Source organism: Ciona intestinalis, unplaced genomic scaffold (assembly GCF_000224145.3).
Source record: "Ciona intestinalis unplaced genomic scaffold, KH HT000070.2, whole genome shotgun sequence".
In the NCBI taxonomy this organism is placed as follows: Eukaryota; Metazoa; Chordata; class Ascidiacea; order Phlebobranchia; family Cionidae; genus Ciona; species Ciona intestinalis.
Genome location: NW_004190392.2, coordinates 1 through 23,053, shown reverse-complemented (window position 1 = coordinate 23,053; position 23,053 = coordinate 1). Strand labels below are relative to the sequence as shown.

Sequence of the window (23,053 nt, the reverse complement as noted above, 5' to 3'; positions counted from 1 at the left end):
TTAACAATATATATATTGTATTACTGTACTGTTATATAGTTTTACAAAGCATTGCTTTTCGAGGGTCGCTACGCATGTATATTTATTATTATATGCTATATTTGGCTTTAAATGAATATTACCCACTATTTTGTTATCCTAAACAAATGCCATGGTATTTATAAACTTTGTTATTAATAAGCCACAAAAACGATGCGTATAGATTATAGTTTATTTTATTATCTAAAGTCTAAACGTTATAACACATTTCTATTTGAGCTCGCGTGATTATGACGTATTATTATGCTGACTTAACAAGGGGGAATCCCCTTAAACTTGAGTCAGACTTATAATAACTTTTTGTTTCTTGCTGAATTGCATTTTAATTGTTTTTTTTATATATTTTCTGGGCATAAACCTAATATTCTGCTTTAACAGAATCATGATTATAAAATATACGTTGTATTTTGCTGCTATATTATTTATTGCTTCGCCTACATACGCGGAAGTTTTTCAAAGTTGTGAAAATGTTCACGGGAAAAATTTAAGCCAACTTACAGGGTAAGTTAACACTCATAACGTGTGTATACTAACCGTTAATGTGTGGTTAAAAAAAAACAATAATACAGTAATCGTTTTCGGATATTTATTGGTTATATTTGTCTGTACTTTTGTTACAAAATGTGACTATTTGTATTTGATTTACTTACCCAAACAGAAAATGGAAAAACTAAATCGTATGTGTAGTACTTTAAAATAAACATTGTTTTCATTTAATTTTAGCAATTGGACAACATATAGAGATGGTGGCGATACTGTACAACATTATTTGATTGACATTTGTCAAACTGTCAATCAGGCTGGATGTGATGGAAGCTCCATATGTTGGGTGCAAAATAATGGTAAAAATTGTTTGTAATTATAAAATAGAAATAAAATGTTACTTTAAATATACAGCCTGGCCCGAATCCAACGTCCTTCACAAGGTATTAACACATTTACACATATAGTGTAGACAAAAATATTTATTCAGTCTGAATGTATAAGTTCCTGACAAATTGGTGTGGCGCACATTAATATCAATGCACACGACGGGCGTCTTAGCAACTGTGTCTAGCCTGGTGAAACAGGTTTGATGCTGCTACCATTGTGGCATATATATTAGCAAGACAATAAGGGCAATTGCTCAAACCTAGTGTTCCTTTTAAGGTTGTCAATGTCAATTACATATATACATATTTTAAACATGATGATTTCTTTTTAAATTTGACACTGTGTATATAAACAGGTGTGGGAAAATCTCTCGGGGACGCTGCCATGCCTCCAAATGTTATGTACCAATCTGCATCATCTGTTAGTTTCTACCTTGAATACAACACAACAAAGCTGTGCCAATCTAATTCAAATGGAACATTTTTCTACAGAAGTAGCATTACTTTTGAATGCGGAAAAACTTTGGTAAGTTTATCTATATTTAATATTTCTTCTTTGGGCATATTTTTGGGAAAACCCTTTGCCGGAAAACGACAGTCGTTGTAACACGGGTGTTAATACACCTCGTGCCAGCTTCCGAGTTACCATGTATGTTACTTTGTGGGTGTTTATTTTTTTGCGGGGTGTTTTCCTTTTTTTAATGGCTGATAATTTGGACAACCCATTAGTGACCATTGGGTTAGAGAAATTGGCGTTAAGGGTTTTGCCCAACGACACGCTAACCACTTTGCCACGGCGCCATATTAAAGCTTATATTTCTCCACAGGGTTCCCCTGTTGTAATATCATCAGACATATGTAGTGTGGATTTTATTTGGGAGACGAGTCTAGCATGTCGTACTTCGGAATATGATGCTATAAATGAAGTCCGATGTTATGCCTATGACTCCAATCACCATAAAAGAGACTTAGAGAGCTTGATTAAAAGGGTAAGTTAACTATGTTCATTTGTATGAGTAAACTATATATATATGTTTAACTGTTACCAACCATCTTGCAAATTGGATAACTGCGGCCTATATCTTGGGTCCCATGGTGTGCCGTGCTTTTTAAAAAATATGTTTAATAAAGTCCTTTGACCCCTTCATTTGTTTGAAGGTCGGAGGTCACAAGGTCACTGACCCCACTAGCTCGATTTCGGACAAAATTTACATCAACGTTTGTCGGGATATTCGCTCAGTAGGTGGCGACAGTGAGTTCAGTAATGTGGGTCAATGTCCGGAGGGTTCAGCTGCTTGCTTAGTAAAAGAAGGTGTGGGTTATGCCTTGGGTTTCGTGGGATCACCTTTGAGTATTGGGGAAAATAACAGGTATATATATCATGTGTGTGTGTTTGTATTGAAGCTATTGCTGTATTTTAATGTTTTTTTCTTGGCTTGTCTTGCTGTACGACCTTACCTATATAGAACAGAATAGGATCTTTACTGTTAAAAATAACAAAAAAAAATTGTTTATTTTTGCTTGGCGTGGAACGACTGTCCTCATACCACAGCTTATTAGTTTCATACTTTATGCCCGCTTACAAGATATATAACTTTGTGGGTGATTATTTTTTTAATTGCTTACAGTACTTTAGACAGTCTAAAATGTGCCACTCCGTTGGCCCAATTGCAGCCTGTAAAGTATATAATGCACATCACATTTTAATTCAAACAATTTATGTTGAACATACTTCATGCTCTCAACTTTAAACTGGTGTCTACATTTAAAAATATGCTAAAAAAATGTTTTTCTACTCTTTTATACTGTAGTACAACATAAAATTACGCAATTTTTGTAAATTATTTGACCCAAATTTATTTCATTACAGAATGGTATTAACCTACCACGGAGAAGCAAGCAACAGTCCCCCAGAATGTTTAGGAAACATTCCTCAAGTTAAGATTAACTTTGTGTGTCCAGGTGCTGATAGAGGGGGTAGCAGGTCAGTTATTTACCCTTTATGTAAATATATATCTATATATCACTTGTTCAGGGTATAACTTTTTTTATTGCTTTAAGGCAGTTTTTGTCATTTTTACATACATATAATCATATTATTTTTTTGTCTGGTGCTGGTGCAAAATGGTTAGCATGCTTTTTTCCAGTCCAGAGTTTTGGTAACATGCTTGACGCTGCTACTATTGTAGCTGTGTGTATCCTTGTGTAAGACACCTAGCAGCAATGGCCCTAACCCAGTGGTTCCTAAAAAGTTGTCTAAAACGTCAGCTATACTATACATTCCGAAAACCAATGCCTCAAAAATAATCACCCACAAAGTTACATAACGTAGTAACTTGTAAGCGAGCACAAGATGTAAAAAACAGATCATATTTTAAAAACATTGTAATAATGTTATAGCCATACAGTTTCTATAATTATAATATACAGAAACTACTTCTTCATGACTCATTCATACATACTATTACAGTATACCATGGTTCTCTATGTAGAGTTAGTCTATTGTATTAATGAGGAAGTTATGAATGGATTATTGCTGACAGCTTAATGCTGCAGCAGTCTAGGAAATGCCCAGCAAGCATACAATATTACTATAATGTTCTGCTTTTATAAACCATTAAGTTCCTAAATGCACATCTATAAAGAATCTGTTTATAAGTTTATAGTTACACTGTTACATACCTATAATATTGTGGGGTAGGATGGGGATAGAATACCATTAGCACCTAATTATTTCCTGATCTTTTGAACAATTAAACACCTAATTGGAGTCTTAAGAATAGAGTTTTGTAGTTCTGTGATTATTTAAAAAAAAAATGATTTTTTAAAAAAATTTTTGCTTGTTTTTTTTTCTTTATTTTTATTTCAGTTTTTTCTTGCAGACCCCCAATTATAACAAGTTCAACCAATTGTCAATACTCCATCGAGTGGTGGACGGAAGCTGCGTGCATCACTGACTTTGTAACAAGCACGACCTGCGGGCTTGACCTTGCACGTCATGGGGTTGACCTTGACCTTTCACCTTTGACCTTGCATGGTAAATTATTAAATTATAATAAATTTAATTTGTCTTAAAAGTATTTAAACAAAAAGATAGAATATAGTGACTGAACAACAGTCGTTAAATCACGCTTACAGTTAAAAACATATTTACATTCAATTGGAAAAAGGTGTTTTTACACCTACTCTGTGATGTTATCTTAATTTGTCTGGCGCTAAGCGTAGGGTTACTTCGACTGCTTTTAAAGGTGCGAACTATAACATGAGAAACCTTGTTTTATAATTTTCTTTATTTTCACAGGTAATCATTACACTGTAAATATTCATGATACAGCAGACACTGTTTTTTACATCAATGTGTGTGAAGCCACTGGAACTTCGTGCGGTGCTAAAAGAGATAAAACTAAGAACACTGTATGCCAAACTACATGTAAGTGTGAATATTCATACACCCTATGCTCACTGTCTAGTTATAACATTGGTGTCTTCTTATATATCAGGCACACATGGTGTATTCATACACCTCATGCTCACTGTTGAGTTATAACATGGGTGTCTTCTTATACACCAGACACACATTGTGTTTTTATACTCCTTATGCTTACTGCCAATGCTCTTTCATCCCAATTATCACCCACTTTTCACAGCAAGCAACACGCTTGGATACATAGGGGGTGAACTAGATGGTTACAGGGTGAAATATTTTGACGGACAGCTCACCCTCACTTACAAAGATGGCGACCGTTGTCACGGCAACGGCTTTCGTCGCACATCAGTGATTTTATTCCAATGCAATAAAACTGCAGGTCAGTGTTAAAAAAACAAAATTTTAGTTAAATTTAAAATTAAACTTTTTGTTGCAATATTTAAACTTAACCTGTTTTGATTAACATTTGATCCTATTAAAAGTGACCTGAGTAAAAGGTCAAACTAAAAAATGCTGACAAAGAATTTTTCGTACATTATGTAGCATATAAAATATAAGCCTATCATATAATGTACTGTTATACACATATACACAAGTAGGTATTTCTTAGCACAATTGTTACCAAGATAAGTTCTTTTATAATTTTTTATTAGCATAACAATTCATTTGTAACAATCCACCAAAACAATCAATTCTTACAATCGTTCTACAAAATGCCAGGCAATATTTTGGTTGATTGAACTTGTTTACCATTATATTCATATGGATTAAATAGTTTCTACGGTGATTTCTTTTTAAGCAAAATATTATTTTGTTCTTTCAGAGATATAATAAAAAATATGTAGCTTTCAAGGCTCTCTTAGTTATAGATGTCAGGTTTTCAAAATTATCCTAGAATGCAGTTACCCTCATAGTCACAAACATAAGGAACCTTATTGATTAATCTGGTTAATGAAAAATATTTTTGCTCTGCTTGTTTGTACAGACACCAACATCCGGGCTGTTTAAAGCTTAAAACTTGGGTGCTAAAACATATAATATCATCTCTGTTTTAAAAGAGACATTTTACCCTAGGCACTCCGTTATGTGTATTTACATTCCAAAATAACAAATACATATCAACAGGCGTTGGCAGCCCTATTTTCAGCCATGAGTTACACTGTACATATTACTTTGAATGGCAAACAAGTCACGCTTGCATTGCTGCTGATCCATCATGTCATCTAGTGGATGAAAAAGGACAGAATTACGATTTATCCCCTCTCACAAGAACATTAGGTTAGGTGCATCTAATTTTACAACCTGTTTTATTTTTTAATTAACTGTTTTTAAAAATCTTTAAATTTTTTTGGCTGTTTTATATATTTATATATATACTCTATTTTTTATGTAACCTCTTTAGTTTTTTTTTTTAGTTTTTTTTATAATCTGTTTAAAACTTTCTAAATCACGTTTCTATATAAACACCCACAAGTTACTTTTTGTGGAGTTGTTGCTACTTTACAACTTTCTTATAACATTTTTGCTGCCATAGTTGTTTTAGAAAAACATAACTTTCCTATTTACCATGTATGTAGAGTTTTTTTTTTCTAAATTTTGTCCATTTTTACCCAGATTCACACAACACAAACTGGGAAGTACTGGATGGCAGTGAAACAGCTTCGAATAACAGACGCAGATATTTTGTTAATGTTTGTGGGTAGGTGTTCTTACATTACCTTGCATATATCAACTAAAAAGCCAACTACAGTTGTTAAAACATAGGTATTATGTTTCATACACCTTATGCCTGCTTAGGACCTACTACGTAATGTTAATTTGTGGGTGATTATAATATGAGTATTTTTTGTTATGGGTCAAAGCAATAGTCCCTAACTGTCTAGACTCTAGACACATACAAATAAACAGTAGCGGCATCGAGCTTTGAACCCGTATCCTTTGGTCTCTAGACTAGCAGTGCTATATTTTCTAATCAATATTATTTATATGCTGTTGCTGTCAAATAGAATGTTGATTTAAAATAGTCCTTCCAGAATTTTACACTGATGCTAAATGATTAAAAAAAATTTATCACTTTAAACAGAGAAGTAATAAGAGATGCTGACACCGTAAACTGCCCACCAAGTTCCTCTGTATGCCTTGTACAAGGTGCTAATACTCCACTGTCGTTTGGTTCTTTTTCAAGATCAAAGATCACAGCTAAAGTGAGTTGTATATGGTCACTGTTTTTCTTGTATAATTAGGCAAGTTATAATTCAGTGTCTTAATTTGCACCATATGCGGTGACATAATGCATGACTGTCATTTTTTTGCAATAATTGACTAACAAATTGTTTTGTAATGTATAAATGGCAATTTTTTGTCATTTTTTTACTGACAGTTTTTCTGTAATGTATTGCTGACAATGTTTTCTGTAATTTATGGATATCAATTTAGACAAACCATAAGTAACCACTGGGTTTAAGCAATTGATATTAAGTGTCTTGCCCAAGGACACACACTTTCACAATGGTAGCAGCGTTAAGCCTTGAACCTGTAACCTCTGGGCTTGATGCAAATAAATGATTCAATCTCCTTGCAGAGCAACACAATAATGTTAAACTATACTGGTGGTGTTTGTGCTTCTGGTGGAATGAAAACCGCTCTCATTACAATGTATTGTAGGCTTGGTAAGAATAATTTAAGCTAATTGTATTGTAAATAAACAGATTCTGTTCTATATTGGTAAAAACATCTTACAACAAGTATTAAATATGTTACATGGAAGATGAAGTCTATTTTATATGGGTAGTGTCTTTAAGTATGGAAGCAGACATGTGATTGAGGCCAGATATGGCCCATTATTCCAACATTGTATATGCTCATTCTATTCTATATGAGTGAAGTCTTACAGCGTGACACGCCATGGCACCCGAGATTTAGGCCAAAGTTGGCCCATTATCCCAACATTCTATATGGGTGAGGTTCTATAATGCGGCATAACAAGGGAATTGACATTTAGCCAGAGTTCTTTCTGTGTGCAGTGCAATTCTCAGCTTTTTTACTTTTTATTTTTACAGTTTTTACTATCTTTTAATTTTTTTTTGGTATTATCCCGTATACATAGAATTTTTATCAAAATTTTTAACAAAAATTTCAGGTGATTTGGAAAGTAGTCCTGTGTTAAAGTATCGGTCCTCTGATGATTGTGTGGTGTCTATGACATGGCATACAGCAGCAGCTTGTCCATTGAAAACAGTGACAGGTACAGGGTGTATGGTCAGTGATGAAGATTCTGGTCTGACCTTTGACCTCAGAAGGCTCACCCAATCAGAACACATGTATAAGGTAAGCTTTTTTAAAAATATAAATTAAATTTAAAAAGTTGTGATTTTTTTATTTTGTGTAAAATTTACAAGTTTTAAAAATGTGTCAGAACATTCTCCATTCTAAATAAAAGATGTAGATTGTTTCTACTGGTTAAAAATTGGCATTATATCAGTAAAAATGGATATAGGAGCTTACCCATACAGAAGTAAAGAGTTCTTCTATTCTTTATGGATGATGTCATGTCCTTAACACAACATTGGGGCCTTAGATTTAGGCCAGAATACCCAGGGTGCTACAACCCCTTTAAGTGACCACTGATTTAAAAAAAATCTATTTAACACAAAAAAAAACAAAAAATAATAATACAAATTTAAAATATTCAGATACCAGTTGGAGATTATGATTATTACCTTAATGTATGCGGGGAGCTTAAAAACACGCCGTGTAATAACCAGAACAACCATCCTGCTGTTTGTCAGAGCAAGAGGTCGGGTCAAATGAGGAGTTTCACTACTGGTCAAGTATCTGGTATGTTGTGGTAATTATGCAGAAATTTTCTGGCAATTTTGAATACAAATAATTTGTTTATTTGAAAGTGACAGTGAGCATGAGGTGTCTGAATATACCATGTGTCTGGTGTATAAGAATACACAAATGTTATAACTTGACAGTGAGCATGAGGTGTATGAATACACCATGCATGTCTAGTGTATAAGAAGACACCCATGTTATAACTTGACAGTGAGCATGAGGTGTACGAATACACCATGTGTGTCTAGTGTATAAGAAGACACCCATGTTATAACTTGACAGTGAGCATGAGGTGTATGAATACACCATGCATGTCTAGTGTATAAGAAGACACCCATGTTATAACTTGACAGTGAGCATGAGGTGTATGAATACACCATGTATGTCTAGTGTATAAGAAGACACCCATGTTATAACTTGACAGTGAGCATGAGGTGTACGAATACACCATGTGTGTCTAGTGTATAAGAAGACACCCATGTTATAACTGGACAGTGAGCATGAGGTGTTTGAATACACCATGTATGTCTAGTGTATAGGAAGACACTCATGTTATAACTTGACAGTGAGCATGAGGTGTATGAATACACCATGTGTGTCTAGTGTATAGGAAGACACTCATGTTCAACAGTTAGCATGAAGTGTATAAATTCCCTAATGCGGCGTTAGTCATAATATAAATCGACAGCGAGCATATACACTAACCCCACAACTCATAGATAAGCTCACATACTATGACGGCTTCATCAAGCTTGTATATACTGATGGTGACTCCTATAGCAACAAACTACACAACAGATCAACTCAGATTTCATTCCTATGCGATAACTCAAGAGGTGTCGGACATCCTGAGTTTGTGAATGAAGGAAATTTTACTTATCTGTTTAACTGGTATGTTGTTATTATTTGTTCTGCGATTTGTTGATCTTATTTTTGTTGACGATTTTATGTCGTTATATATTTTAATTAATTAATGTTTTAGGATTTTTGTTTGTAAGCATTAGTATTGTTAAATTTGTGTTTTGATTCCAATAAGCTGTTGTTTTTTTATGCTTTTTTTCACAGATTTTAATGTATCTCGTATTTTTACAGTTATTCCTTCCATTTTGCTGTTTATTTTTGACAGTAAATTTGTAAGGAAGTTTCTGAGTTATGTATTTAATACAGTGTTGTTAATTTCGATTTTGAATTATTGTTGTTAAATGCCTTTTTCTCCAGGTACACCTCATACGTGTGCCCTGCTGCATCTGTCCAATGCATGGCAACAGACCCAAACACAGGCGATCAATATGATCTCTCATCTCTTGCTAAATCTGAGGATAATGAAGATGCCAACTGGTCAGCTATGGGGGGAGAAGACACAGTTAAGGTAGGGACTCTTTGTTCTGTGAAGATTAAGTCTTCAGTGAGGCACACATGGCAATTTTTTGGGTCATTTTGCAAAAAATGCAGTCATACTCATAGTTGTCAAGCATAGGGAAACTCATTGATTAATACAAATTTAATATACGTTAGCTCTGCTTGTTTGTATAGACATCGAACAGCATAGGGGACCCAGTTTAAGAATAAAACTGTAGTGCAAAAATATATGATATCTCCCCAGGCAACCCCAACATTACATGTGTCTGGGTTGTAGGTTTATTAATCTCAGTTTATTGATCCAGCTACTTAAATTTAACAGTAACATAAGTAACATACAGGTTGCTTAATATACATACATGTATTTTAACATAAAATACAACATACTTTCCCAGGGTAAAACGAAATATTACTTGAATGTATGTCGTCCTGTTAATGAAGTTCAAGGCACCAGTGCTATGGATTCATGTGATGCATTAGCTGCTGCTTGCTCTACAACTGTGGATGCAAATGGACAGGTGTGTATGTATGAATGAATGTATGTAACTTGCTTTATCCTTATGTGACGGGAAATGATAGTCGTTATACCATGGGTGTTCTGTTTTATACACCCGTGCCAGTTTACTAGTTACCATGTGTGTAACTTTGTTTGTGATTGTTTTTTCTTTATAGCTAACAACCTAGACAACTCATTAGTGACCACTGGGCTGGACCAATTGCTGATAAGTATCTTTTTGAGCAAGACACTTTACGACAATTACTTCTACCCAGTAGTCATTAATGGGTTGTTTAAATTGTCAGCCATACATTAAAAAAAATCCTAAAAAAAATAATCGCACACAAAGTTACATACATGGTAACTCAAAAACTGACACGGTATGTGTGAAACAGAACACTACACATATCTATACCTATACATATATTACAGGAAAAAGTTGGAATTTCTAATCTTGGTAAGCCTACCAGTGCTCCAATTATAGAAAGCAAAGGCCATTTATCTATTACATACACAAATGGAGAAGCATGTGTGGAAAACGGAGTTTCAAAAAACTTTACAACTACAATTCATTTTGTTTGTGTAAAAGGAGCAATCTCGAGCACACCCAGGTGAGAATTTTCTCATTGAATTTTGTTTTTATGTTTATTTAAAAGTTTTTTAACTTCTTTGCTTGTATAGTTTTCATAAAAAAGTCAAAAGTTATTGTTTTTTTATAAAAGCGATATTTTTTTATATTAAAAAGTGTTGCATTAAAATTTTTAAAGACTTTTTAAAATTTTATAAAAAAGCCCATAATAATTCATTTTTTCCTTTACTTTTTAGTTTATTAACAATTTTTTTACTATTTTTAGCTTCATTGAAAAATCTGCATGTTCTGTCTCTTTTATGTGGAACACTGAAACTGCTTGTCCAATCACATCCATTACACAGGGATCATGTGAGGTCGTTGACCCCAACTCTAGGTTGACCTATAACCTTCGACCTTTGATGAGGAAGGCTGACAACCCATACAGGGTGGATGGGGTACATGGGTACCAATATTATGTAAGTTTACTTTGATTGACAGCGAGCATGAGGTGTTTGTGTTCTGTGTGTGTTTTGTATAAAATTAAATCTATACTATAACTCAGTTTAAGGCATATAAATACACTATATATGTTTTAAACAAATGTTCAATGCCCTGTATAAAAAGATCTTGTATATATATATATATATACCATTACATTTCCCAACATAGATAAACATATGTGGATCAGTATCAAGCTGCCAAGCAACCACTTCACCCATAGGGGCTTGTAGAGTAGAAAGTTACACAAATGCTATTGATCAAAAAGCTACGAATACGAGTTCATTATCTTATTCTGATGACGGGCAATTGTCATTAACTTACCAATCAAGCCAAAGGTATTGTGTTGTCTTGTGTTATTTACTTGGGAAATATTCTTGTTTATGAAAATGTATCAAAGTTTCATGTTTTGGTAGTATTTTGTTGCACTAGTGTTGTTTTCACTTGCAGTTTTTACTTTTTTAGTATTGTTTTTTTTTGTGTAGATTTCTATTTTTTTGTAGGTTTAAGTTTTTCTTTGTGTTTTTTGTTATAAATTCCTTTTCCTGTTTGTAGTTGTTGTCGTCTTCGTGCTTGTAACATATTCTCATGGCCTTTTGACATAAAATTCTGCAATTTCCTACAGAAACCAAGACGGTAGCTTTCTCACATACGTGGTAAACTTCATCTGCAACCACACAGTGGCAGTAGGGGAGCCCAAACTAACAGACGTAGACGGACATATCATTCGGTTGGATTTTCAAACCTCATTGGCTTGCCAACCAGATACAGTGGATTGTATAGTAGCAGGTGGTTGTAGTTTTCAAGCAAAATAATGCGCCAACTCTGCCAAAAATCTGAAGGAACGCTGACCTAACTAACTATAGGAGCTCACTATTAAACTGTTTATGCTCAGTTTCTGATTCTAATTTACTGATTCTATCAAGAAACTATAAAAATAATCAATAATTTATACAGATTAATCATAAAATTAAACTAAACTTTTCATTTCTGCTGACTTATTTTCACCAACTAATGAATAATCTTTATAATAGACGACATGGGTAACCAGTACGACCTCACCCCGCTATCCAACCCCAACCACCCATGGGATGTTGTAGACACTCAAGTTTCAAGACGATTTTATGTTAGTGTGTGTCGCCCTTTACCTGCTGTATCTGGATGCCCAGGTAAGAATTCTAGTGTAGTTTTTTTTGGGGCGGTTTTGCCCATCTCATGTTTCAATCATTTTAAAATACAATTCAGGCTTTTTTAAATTGGCAGCCATATCCTAAAAAAACAAAAAATCCCTAAAATTATCAATGAAGTTACATATGTGATAACTCGTAAGTGGGTACGAGATGCATGAAACAGAACACCTGTTTTATAACTACTTCTTTCACTAGGCGTCGCTAGAATAAATAAGTTACGTTCCATACATTGCTAGTCTTCCCATTTTTACCCAAATCTTAAATCCCATAGGAGGAGGTACTGGTGCCTGCTTTATACAGCATGCAACAGACAACACAATTCAAGGTCACAGCCTAGGTCTCATCCAGTCTAACCCAACAGCCGTCACCCAGAATGGTACAGCCTCGACAGTGAGCATAAGGTATATGGGAGGAGATGTTTGTGAGGCCGACCATACCATGAGATATTCTACAAGGTAAATTTAAACATTTTAAACACGGAACTAGATCATTTTTTCTTCTAAAAAGTATTCAAAACGATTATAATATTAATTTTATTGAAAATACAAGTTTTATTTCACCTAAATTTTACTGTTGAATAATACTATTTTTTGTAAAAACTGGTATTATTTTTTTAACATATTTTAACCAAAGATTCATATTTTGGTATTTAAATACTGTTTATTACGTACAAAATTATTATATTTTATTTAAATACTGTTTATTACGTGTTAAATTATTATATTTCATTTAAATACTATATCATTTATTATAATTTGTTTCAGAATTTTGTTTATTTGCTCCACTACTAAAGGAAGATCCCCTGTTTTACAACCAAACAGTGACACACCGTGTGATTTTGTTTTCGTTTGGGAAACCCCATTTGCTTGCCCCATAAAAAAATCAATCACCAAGAAAGGTCACCCATGTTCTGTAGTTGAACCCCTTTATCAAATGACCTTTGACCTTTCAACTATGACCTCTACGACAGACTACACGGTTTCTGGAGGTAAAAAAGTTTTTGTGAAAAATTAAAATCTTTTACAATTTTTTTATTCAAATATCATATATGTTACAGGCACTGAATGGGATTTCAAATTAAACATTTGCTCCAAGCTAAATAATGGAATAGGTGCTTGTGAACAGTCTGGTGCATGTCAGGTAATTAAACCTATAAATAACTTAATGGTTTTTAAAACAATAAAGTAAAATGGGGAAATAAGCCAACTCTGGCTTAGTTTCCAGGTCTCCTTTCACGCTAAATCAATTGACTACCTCTCATATATAATATCCATTTTTTTACATGGTGTCACATTACAGCTACAGATACATTACTGGGATCAACCAGCAGACTTCTGCTCATGTTCTATTTTTCTTTTAATCTTCTAAATATTAGTTATTTTATGTACATTAGCAAGGGCAGTTGGGGTTATACTTTATGATTGGAGCAATTGCCATTAGTGTTCTGTCAAGTTAAATAATTATACTAAAAATCAAGTACAATACTATATTAAAAATAACGACAAAACAACGTTAAAACACACTTATTAATGTACTAATATATTACATAGGTATCCAAGACTAAAGCAAACAAAGTCCACACTGCAGGAAATCCAAACACAACCCTCATTTACGATGATGCTGTTATTAAACTTACATATTTACATGGTAACTTGTTCTCATTAAATGTTTAGAAAGAAAATTTTAATTTTTTGTCAAAAAATAGTCTAAAAGTTGTTTTATAATATTTATTTGTAGATTATTTTTAAATTTTTTGTGTATATTATAAAAACTAATGTTTTATTTTTTGCACCCAGGTGAGCGTTGTCATAACAACCAATTTGAAAGAACGAGTGAATTCCGCTTCACCTGCCATCACCACGGCAACGATAAACCAACTTTTATCAACGAAACACATGACTGCACATACCTGTTTGATTGGCCGACACCGAAAGCTTGTCCACCAATCAAAATCATTGAATGCACTGCACAGTAAGAATTACACAAAATATTTTTTTTGAGATATTACAGAAAATTGTATAAACTTATTTCACAAAACCTAAATTAAGGTAAAGAAACTGTTTTTTCGGCAAAATGAAAATGTTGTCAGTTGTCACATTAGCACTAATATTTTAATGAATTCACTTATTTTAATCCACTCAAAAGTTATTTTTTATTTCATCTTCAAATTCAGGGAAATGTTATCTCTTGTGGATCATTTAAGTTGTCAAAATAATGTTTAATTAAAACAAAAATTAATGTGTTATTAAAAAAATGTTTTATCAGGGACAGCGAAGGTCATCAGTATGATCTTTCCGCTCTGTCGCTCATGCACGACAATCACATGATCAGCAGTTCCCAAACAGGTCGTTCATATTACATCAATGTTTGTCGATCTATGCTACATCGTCCTACTGTTACTTGCCCTCCTAATTCAGCTGCTTGTGTAAGAAATGCAGACAATAGGTGAGATTTTTAGAAAGAAATAAATAAACCTTTTTCAAAAAACCTATTTATTCTTGTGTAGTGCGGCAACTTCAACCTTTTAGAATATATTTCAGTTGTAGTTATTCTGCAAATTTTCCCAAAATGGTTCTATTTTTCTACCAAAAAGGTATAGTGTTCCACCAAATTTTTACGAAAACTATATTTTTGCAGCTTCACAAATCTTGGTAGTGTGGATAGTAGTCCTCACTTCGTCGACGGAAAGTTACAACTTTGTTACACTCACGGTGACAACTGTCGCGGCAATCAAAACTACACGACAACCGTCACTTTTGAATGCAGTCAAACTAGCGCAGTACAGACTACCCCTATAGTTACAAGCACGGAAGATGAATGCAATGTTCAGATATTATGGACTACAAGCGCAGCATGTCCTGTGCAACAGGGAAATACACTGGGTAGTTGTAAAACTTCAAACCCAGCAACTGGTAAGAAAATAGCATACTTTTTAGCCCACTACTAAAAAAGTCAAATTTTCCAAATTCTTTAAAAAATGGACAAAATACTGAAAAAAAGTGCTCTAGTCCAGTGGTGTAGAAATCAGCTCTTGGCCCGAGGATATGGAGTTAGAGCTTTGTTACAAAAAAAATAAATTTTTTTCTAGGTCATGAGTTTGACTTATCTTCACTTGAATCCACGACTTTCCACACAACCCAAGCATTGCATGGAAAGGAATACCACATCAATGTGTGTGAAAAAGTAAATGACCCTCACTGCCCAGCAAATTCAGGTTAAATAAAAATATGTAAATATATTTATTAAAAATATTTTGGATTACTTACTTAATCGTTTAGCTTGATAGGGAGTATAAGAGTCACTTGTATGTGTCATGCCTAAATCTCCATCATGAAGCTTGGCACAGAGCATAAGACCATCTCCTATGTTTTTTTTTATTGCTTGACAAAGAGCATGAGGTTTACACATGCAGTAAAACTATGTATATTTATTTTAAGCTTGACAACGAGCATGCGAGCACTAAATTCGTATAGTACTCTCGAATCTTCTATTAGGCAGGTTAACAGTGTATTGGGCCAACTCTGGAAAAAATCTTAGGTTCCATGGCATGCCTTGTCATAGGCATGTCTTGTCATGTCATAGACCTCATGGCATGCCTTGTCATGTCATAGACCTCACCCATATAGAATAAAGGCAGACATACATAAAAAAATAACCATAGAAATACACAGGTAACTGCTTGCATGGCAGTGGAAGTTATATTTCTTATGGAGAAGCTAATGCAAATTTAACATATACTGATGGTGCATTAGCTCTTGTATATGAACATGGAGATATATGCCCTGCTGATGACAGATACAGGTAAAATGAAACACCAACAAATAACTCTGAGTGTGAACATCTATAAATGCTGTTTTTAATCTATTGTAAATTGCATTTGTTTGTAAAGTAAAAGAAAACAATTTTGAGGGATTAACGACAATCTCCCCACGCCAATGATCACTAATGGGTTGTCCAAATTATTACACACTCATAAAAATCAGTTAAAAGTTGTTAAAAAAGATGATACATATGGGCTGTTGTGATAGTATCAACTTTACCAAAAATCTAAAAAAATTCATCACTTTTTTTTAAAAAAACAGTATTTTTTTAAAAAATATTTTTACATTTTTTAAAAGTTTTTTTTACAAGATAAAATTTTACGAAATCTTTCTCAAAATTCCAGACACAGCACTGAGATAAGTTTCGTTTGCCATCGTTCTACTTCACCCAACTTACAAGCTCCCGAAACCCCATCTACGACCCCCATACATATATCTGATGATGAAGACACGTGTACCCACTACTATACATGGTCTACATACTTAGCGTGTGAACAACAATTTCCATGCGCTGTTAATGATATGACTTCTGCAGGTTAGTATGTGTTTATGTATTTTGCTAGAGTGGTTATGGGTCAACTCTGGCCTAATGTCAAGTCAATTTAAATAGTCACCCACAAAGTAACATACATAGTTGTAAGCAGGCACAAGGTGTATGAAACACCTGTGTTATAATGATTGTCGTTTTCCCGGCACGTGAGGATAAAGTAAGTTACATTCATTCTTTACATCTATACAATGGAATTGATAACTTATGCTTGTTTTTTATCATGTTTTATCTCAGATTCTATGACGTACCACATTGTAGAACTTCACCCATATAAAATGTGCTTGTCTTTTGTGTTTTTACCCTTTTTTGTGTTGGGGTTAATGGGACAATGGGCCAACTCTGGCCTGAATCTCATGTCCCTTGGCGTGGCATAAAATTTTTTTAGTTTTCTTATATAAAGATTATCTTTATGTGATATAATTTTTTGTGGTTCTTATATGCTTATAAGCCAGGCATCCTATTTATACTCATTTTAATATGCCAAAACAATACATATTATATTTTAACTTATAAATACCTTATTTTACACCATAAATATCTCATATTTTAACATAGACACCTCATTTCAGTTCCGAGAATCATAGACCTTTCTCCATTTGTGCGCGAATCCGGTCACTACCCTACTATATCCAACATAGTGGGTGACAGGGGTACCTACTTCATCAATATATGTCGACCCTTACAACCCATACAAGGGGTCACATGCCCCCCGGGGTCAGCGGCTTGTGAGGTTATTCCAGGTCACCAACCTCAGGTAACCTTTGACCTTAAAAATAATAAAAAAATAAGCTATGAAATTATGCAATTTTTATTAATTTAAATTTTATTTTTAAATTTTACAGTTTATTTCTATTAATTTAAACCCATATTTAAGAACTTTGAAGGCTTTTTTTTAAAGATTTTTTAATGTAAAACTTTTATTTTCGCAGTCTTTGGGTTCTATTGACCCTACCCACCACTCGATGTCATATGAGAGCGAAACGAACACGGTTTCATTGGTTTACCACAGTAATCGACGATGCACGACGTCAAGTAACGCTACGGCAACTGTAACGACACAAATCGTGTTTTCGTGTCTTCAAGGTGCTGGGAAGGTAAGCGTGTACCTCCTGCTCACTGTCAAGTTATAACATGGGTGTCTTCTTATACACCAGACACACATGGTGTATCCATACACCTCATGCTCACTGTCAAGTTATAACACTTTTTATACACCAAACATTTTATGTTAACCATGCAATTGCTCCATATGTATTACAATTTATTCAATCACCATAAAGTGAAAAAACAATTATTTTTATCTATTTTATATTCCAGGGTGAACCCCGTCTCACAGCTGTAACATCAGATTGTGTTTATTTATTCTCGTGGCCGACTGATCTCATATTGTGCGACTCTCAAACAACATCTCCCTCAAGTGGCGAATGCAAGTTTACAGACGAAGCTAAAAAGTTGACGTATGATCTTTCAAAACTGGAGACAAAAACGGTAAGTAATTTGAAATATTTTCACTAATTTTGATAAAAAATCTGGTATAAACTTTCCAATTTGGAAGAATCTTGGGATTTTTTGTGATATTTATACTAAGCTTATTGCTAAATTTGTCTCAATAATATATCCTGTACTATTTGCAATTTAAGAAAAATATAAGATATTATTTGCTAACGGTATCCATCTTACCCCACAGTTCTATAATTATAATCTTCATTAATTATAGATAACAGACACAATTGGAAGCATCCAAGTTTCGTTATGTCAACCTCTCTCTAGCCCCCCTGAGTGTCAGGGAGCTGCCGTTTGCTACGAGGACACCTCTCACCACAAGGTGTCACTAGGGAGTGCATCGACACGAACTTTTTCTGCCGGTTTTTCGTCGGAATATCCGCTAACTGCTCACTATGCAGATGGGGCAGTATGTGGAAGAAGTAGGTTGAAATTTTGAATATTTTTAACTTTCAAATAATTTGTTTAAAAATGTATTTTTAAGTTACTTAAATTATAAAGATAATGTTTTTACTGCTAATATATTGCAATTTTTTTTTAGTTTCTTTAGCTTTTTGTTAATTTTTTTTAGTTTTTTCAAAGATGAAATTTTTTAATATTAATAATTGTTTTATTGTTTGATTAAAAAACTTACTCTCTATATTTAGTCATTTTTCTATGTTTTTTTACTTTTCTTTGTTTTTTTCTTAGTTTTTTTAATGTTAATTATTATTTTACTGTTTATTTAAACAAATTACAGTAATTTTTTTCTTGCAGCACCAAATAAACACCGCAGTACAACTATATTGTTTATTTGCGATATGAATCCTACTGAACCTGAACTAATACATAATGGAGACGAATGTCTATATACTGTGTATTGGAAAACACCGCTTGTATGTCCCCCTGTATCGGAAAGGTAATTTAATGATAGAAAATAAGTTAATTTAATTTCTGTTGATTTTTTTCCAGTTTCTGAAAGGTCATTAAAAAATAGAAAATATTTTGTTGATTTTAAGACTTATTGAATAGAAAAAGGGATATTTTTAAATTTTAAAATCAACAAACTGTAAAGTGTTACTTCTTTGTTAAAAAATAGTATAAATCTAACAGATATAGTTTGTTAAAATTTCCAATGGTGTATAACAACAAATAATAGTAGGTCAACTCTGGCCTCAATGCCAGATCTCTAATAAAATAATAGGATCGAAATGCCATAGAATTCATGAAAAATACTAAAATATTAAACTGAACCGATTTCGTTTTCAGTTGTGTGGTTGCAGACACCACTCTGGGTTTGACCTTTGACCTCTCGTTGCTTTCCTCGCTCACTCATGCATGGCATTTCCGTAACAATGGATACTCGTAAGTAATGCGCAATCTAGTTGCAATGTTGCACAACTTTTGTTTGTTGGGCGTTGTTATAACCTGACAGTGAGCATGGGGTGTATGAATACACCATGTGTGTCTGGTGTATAAGAAGACATCCATATTATAATTCCACAGCGAGCATGAGGTGTATAAATACACCATGTGTGTTTGTTGTGTATAAGAAGACACCCATGTTATAACTCGACAGCGAACATGAGGTGCATAAATACACTCGTGCTGTTACTAGACAGTGAGCATGAGGTGCATAAATACACTCGTACTATTACTAGACAGTAAGCATGAGGTGTATATAATATATATATATACTAAATATACAACACATATACAGATATTATTTCAACTTGTGTCGAGCTGTACATACAACGGGAAGCCACCAATGTAAAGATGGAAGTTCTGTTTGTAGGAAAAAGGGGGCAGAGGTGACTTTTTAAGATAATGAACTCTTATTTCTCTATATATTATATTGTGAGTTTGTGACTTTCCAAACATATTCAATTTTATATACATAATATTTCTACTTTTTGTAATAACATGACAAAATTTTTTGAATGTAGGAATGAGTGGATGTAATATATGTAATGCATGAATGAATAATGCAATAAATAAATGAATGAATGTAATAAATGAATACATGAGTGTAATAACTAATAAATAAATGTAATTATAAATAAATGAATAAATATAACAAAAAAATCCCTAATCCAAAAAGATTATTAAAAAAAATATTTTTAGGCGAAAAGTTTTGGAATTGTGTCTTCGCAAAAAACGTCAGTAGTTTCAGCGACTGAAATAGAAATAACATATACTGGTGGTGACAAAGGGTTGTGTACGAGTGGTACTGCCCCGTTAAAGACAATCATACGTCTACAATGTTCACCCACTATTATGGGGAACCCACAGTTTGAAAGGTGGGGTAATTGATATTTGGTTTTTAAGATTTTATTAAAAACTATATTTTATTTTAGGAAAATTTTTGTATTTTTATCACAGTTTTTCAAACGAAAATGAATTTTACTTTGGTGTATAATAACTTTAAACTCATTTTTTGCTATTTTAATATATTTTTTATCAGTTTTTTGAAGAAAAACACGAGAAAACGTATCTAAAAATATATCTATATTAGCCGTAACTTTTTTTTATTTTAGTACATTTTTCTACAGTTTTTCTGAAAATAGTTGCGAATTACGAGTCGCATGGAAAACACGAATCGCTTGTTCTGATTCGCCGACTTCTGTTACGCCTGATCGCACAGGAAAATTCGTTGACCCCAAATCTGGTGTCACCTTTGACCTTTCACCTCTGATGAACAAAAGGTCAAATTTTTGCCAAAATGTCTTCTGTTTTTCTTTTTTATCGTATATTTTCTTGGTTATTTATATTTTATATTTAACACAACATTTTTTGCCATTTTTATATTGGTTTTTATACCCTGTTTATTTTTTCTATATCTTAAATGTGACTTTTTTTGTTATTAATGTCTTATATTAAAAACAAAACAACTTTCTGTGTTTTTTTATTGTTTTTTATACCCTCTATGTTTTATATACCTTGAATTTTATAAATGTCCTGTATATTTATATCTTATATTCCCTTCATTTTTTATATTTTACATTAAAACACAGGTCCTGGGTAGCCGGGGGTGATTTACGCGAAGATACGAGCTCGTACAAATACATGATTAGTATCCGTGGTAACCCGGACATTTCATCTGTAAACCCGTCATACAGCCAAGCATGTGGGGATATTGCTACCGTGTGTCAGTATAAAAAAGATACAAATTTTGTGCGAAAAATTGGCGAGTTGTCACCACATTCCCCAACCTATGTTATGTCAGGTAATTAGTTATATATGAGTTTTACAATTGATAATATTTACTATTTTTGGTCAACTTTTTATATATGAGTTTAACAAAATAACTTTTTAAAAGGTATAATTTTATATTTTTTTTAAACAAAAATGGGTGAATGTAACTTAATTATCTTAGCGTGAGGGTTAATGGCAGTAGTTATAGCACGGGTGTTCTGTTTCATACACCTCATACTCACTTACAAGTCACCATGTACGTAACTTTGTGGGTGATTAAATGTGTGTATTAATTAACAAATAGGAAATAACACAAACAGTTTTGGGGGTAATAGATCAAATCTGGCCTAAATACCAGGTCCCTGACCAGGACTCTACCCTCATAGTATAGAATTAACAAAAAATACCAAAATCTAATATACTATGTGTCCTGAATTTTTTCTTCTACTTTACAGACGGCACTTTAGAGTTAAATTTCACATCTAATGATAAATGTGGAAAAGATCCAAAGAAAACAAGTTATGTCATTATTTCTCTAAGCTGTGGGGATAAGTAAGTACTGTTTTGGTTATTTGTTTGTTTTGCTATGGCCTGCAAATGTAGCATGTAATGGGATTAAATGTTTACACTGTTTTCTGGTTAATGTTAGGTGTTAATATACAATGTTGTTAATACAATATAATAACTAACTTTTACTTTACAGTGGTCTTGGTTCACCTACATTTTTCTACGAATCAAATGATTGTGGATATTATTTCCACTGGTATACAAGTGTGATGTGCGCAGATATTGAAATGTAAGTTATAATTATTGTTTTATTCTGTTAATGTATACTTAATGATTCAATTTTTTTTATTTTCTTTAGTTTTACAACATTTGTTTTTATGAAATATGATACCCATGTTATAACCACTGTCGTTGCCCAGCCACATGAGGATAAATAAATTCATACATACACTTAAGGGCATTTTCTCCAGTTCAGTGGTCCCTACATTGAAATTTTTCCCCAGTGTTTCCAGCAATAAAACCAACAGTCGTTCCAACACACCAGTATCCAACCCTGGTTCTTCGACTGGGCAACACTCAAATGCTGGTGGAATTCGTGGCTGGAGTTTTTGTGACCGTCGGGGTTTTGTTTATTCTCGTAATTGTGTTCCGTAACCCAGGACGACGGATCGTAGTATCACGTGCAGTGAAGCGCGTCGTATGTGCTCCCTGTCCCTCTAGTGATGGCGTTAAATATCGATATATACGGGTAAAAAGTCATTTTTTTTAATTACAATTTTCTGTGTTTATTTATTGTATGTGTTTAATTATTATAGACAATATATATTGCCAAAAAATAGCATTTCTGTTACACAAAACATTTTAGAAAACTGTTATAGAAAATATATACCCATAATGTATACCAGAAAACCTAAAATGTATTAAAAAATATACCCCCAAAACTGTCACAGCAGACGTACCAAGTCCAAGCAGAAAAATGGGCAAAACAAATCACAAAATTGACCTTTTGTTTAAAATAATACTATTTTTGAATTACCCAGAGTGGGGAAAATGAGGAGGGAACGTCACTTTTCGATGACGACTTGCAGGAAGAGACATCGCTATTAGCTACAACCTCTGTTCTACATGCTTCAGGTGTGTATGTTTTATTATATATTTTTGTTGTGTTTATTTTTTGTGTAACTTTGTGGGTGATTATTTTGAGGG

General features: G+C 33.3%; 1 protein-coding gene across 1 annotated transcript; it reads left to right on the top strand.

The window, feature by feature from the left end:
* The first annotated feature begins 358 nt into the window (after nt 1-358).
* LOC100186527 (cation-independent mannose-6-phosphate receptor) lies at nt 359-23,007 on the top strand. The gene is made up of 47 exons (XM_018815390.2): nt 359-540; nt 763-881; nt 1,268-1,437; nt 1,739-1,900; nt 2,070-2,281; nt 2,782-2,895; nt 3,794-3,948; nt 4,213-4,341; nt 4,559-4,717; nt 5,464-5,616; nt 5,953-6,037; nt 6,422-6,542; nt 6,920-7,007; nt 7,478-7,665; nt 8,031-8,175; nt 8,898-9,069; nt 9,397-9,547; nt 9,933-10,055; nt 10,466-10,644; nt 10,888-11,080; nt 11,274-11,440; nt 11,728-11,891; nt 12,137-12,271; nt 12,564-12,747; nt 13,057-13,280; nt 13,350-13,432; nt 13,843-13,939; nt 14,089-14,263; nt 14,558-14,737; nt 14,930-15,204; nt 15,381-15,506; nt 15,964-16,093; nt 16,458-16,648; nt 17,233-17,417; nt 17,593-17,757; nt 17,981-18,151; nt 18,381-18,588; nt 18,923-19,064; nt 19,415-19,510; nt 19,866-19,956; nt 20,270-20,445; nt 20,698-20,850; nt 21,160-21,371; nt 21,796-21,892; nt 22,044-22,136; nt 22,351-22,595; nt 22,888-23,007. Exons 1-46 carry the CDS (start codon nt 422-424, stop codon nt 22,499-22,501), a joined length of 7,008 nt encoding a protein of 2,335 aa, XP_018670935.1. The 5' UTR covers nt 359-421; the 3' UTR covers nt 22,502-22,595; nt 22,888-23,007.
* Nucleotides 23,008-23,053: the final 46 nt, after the last annotated feature.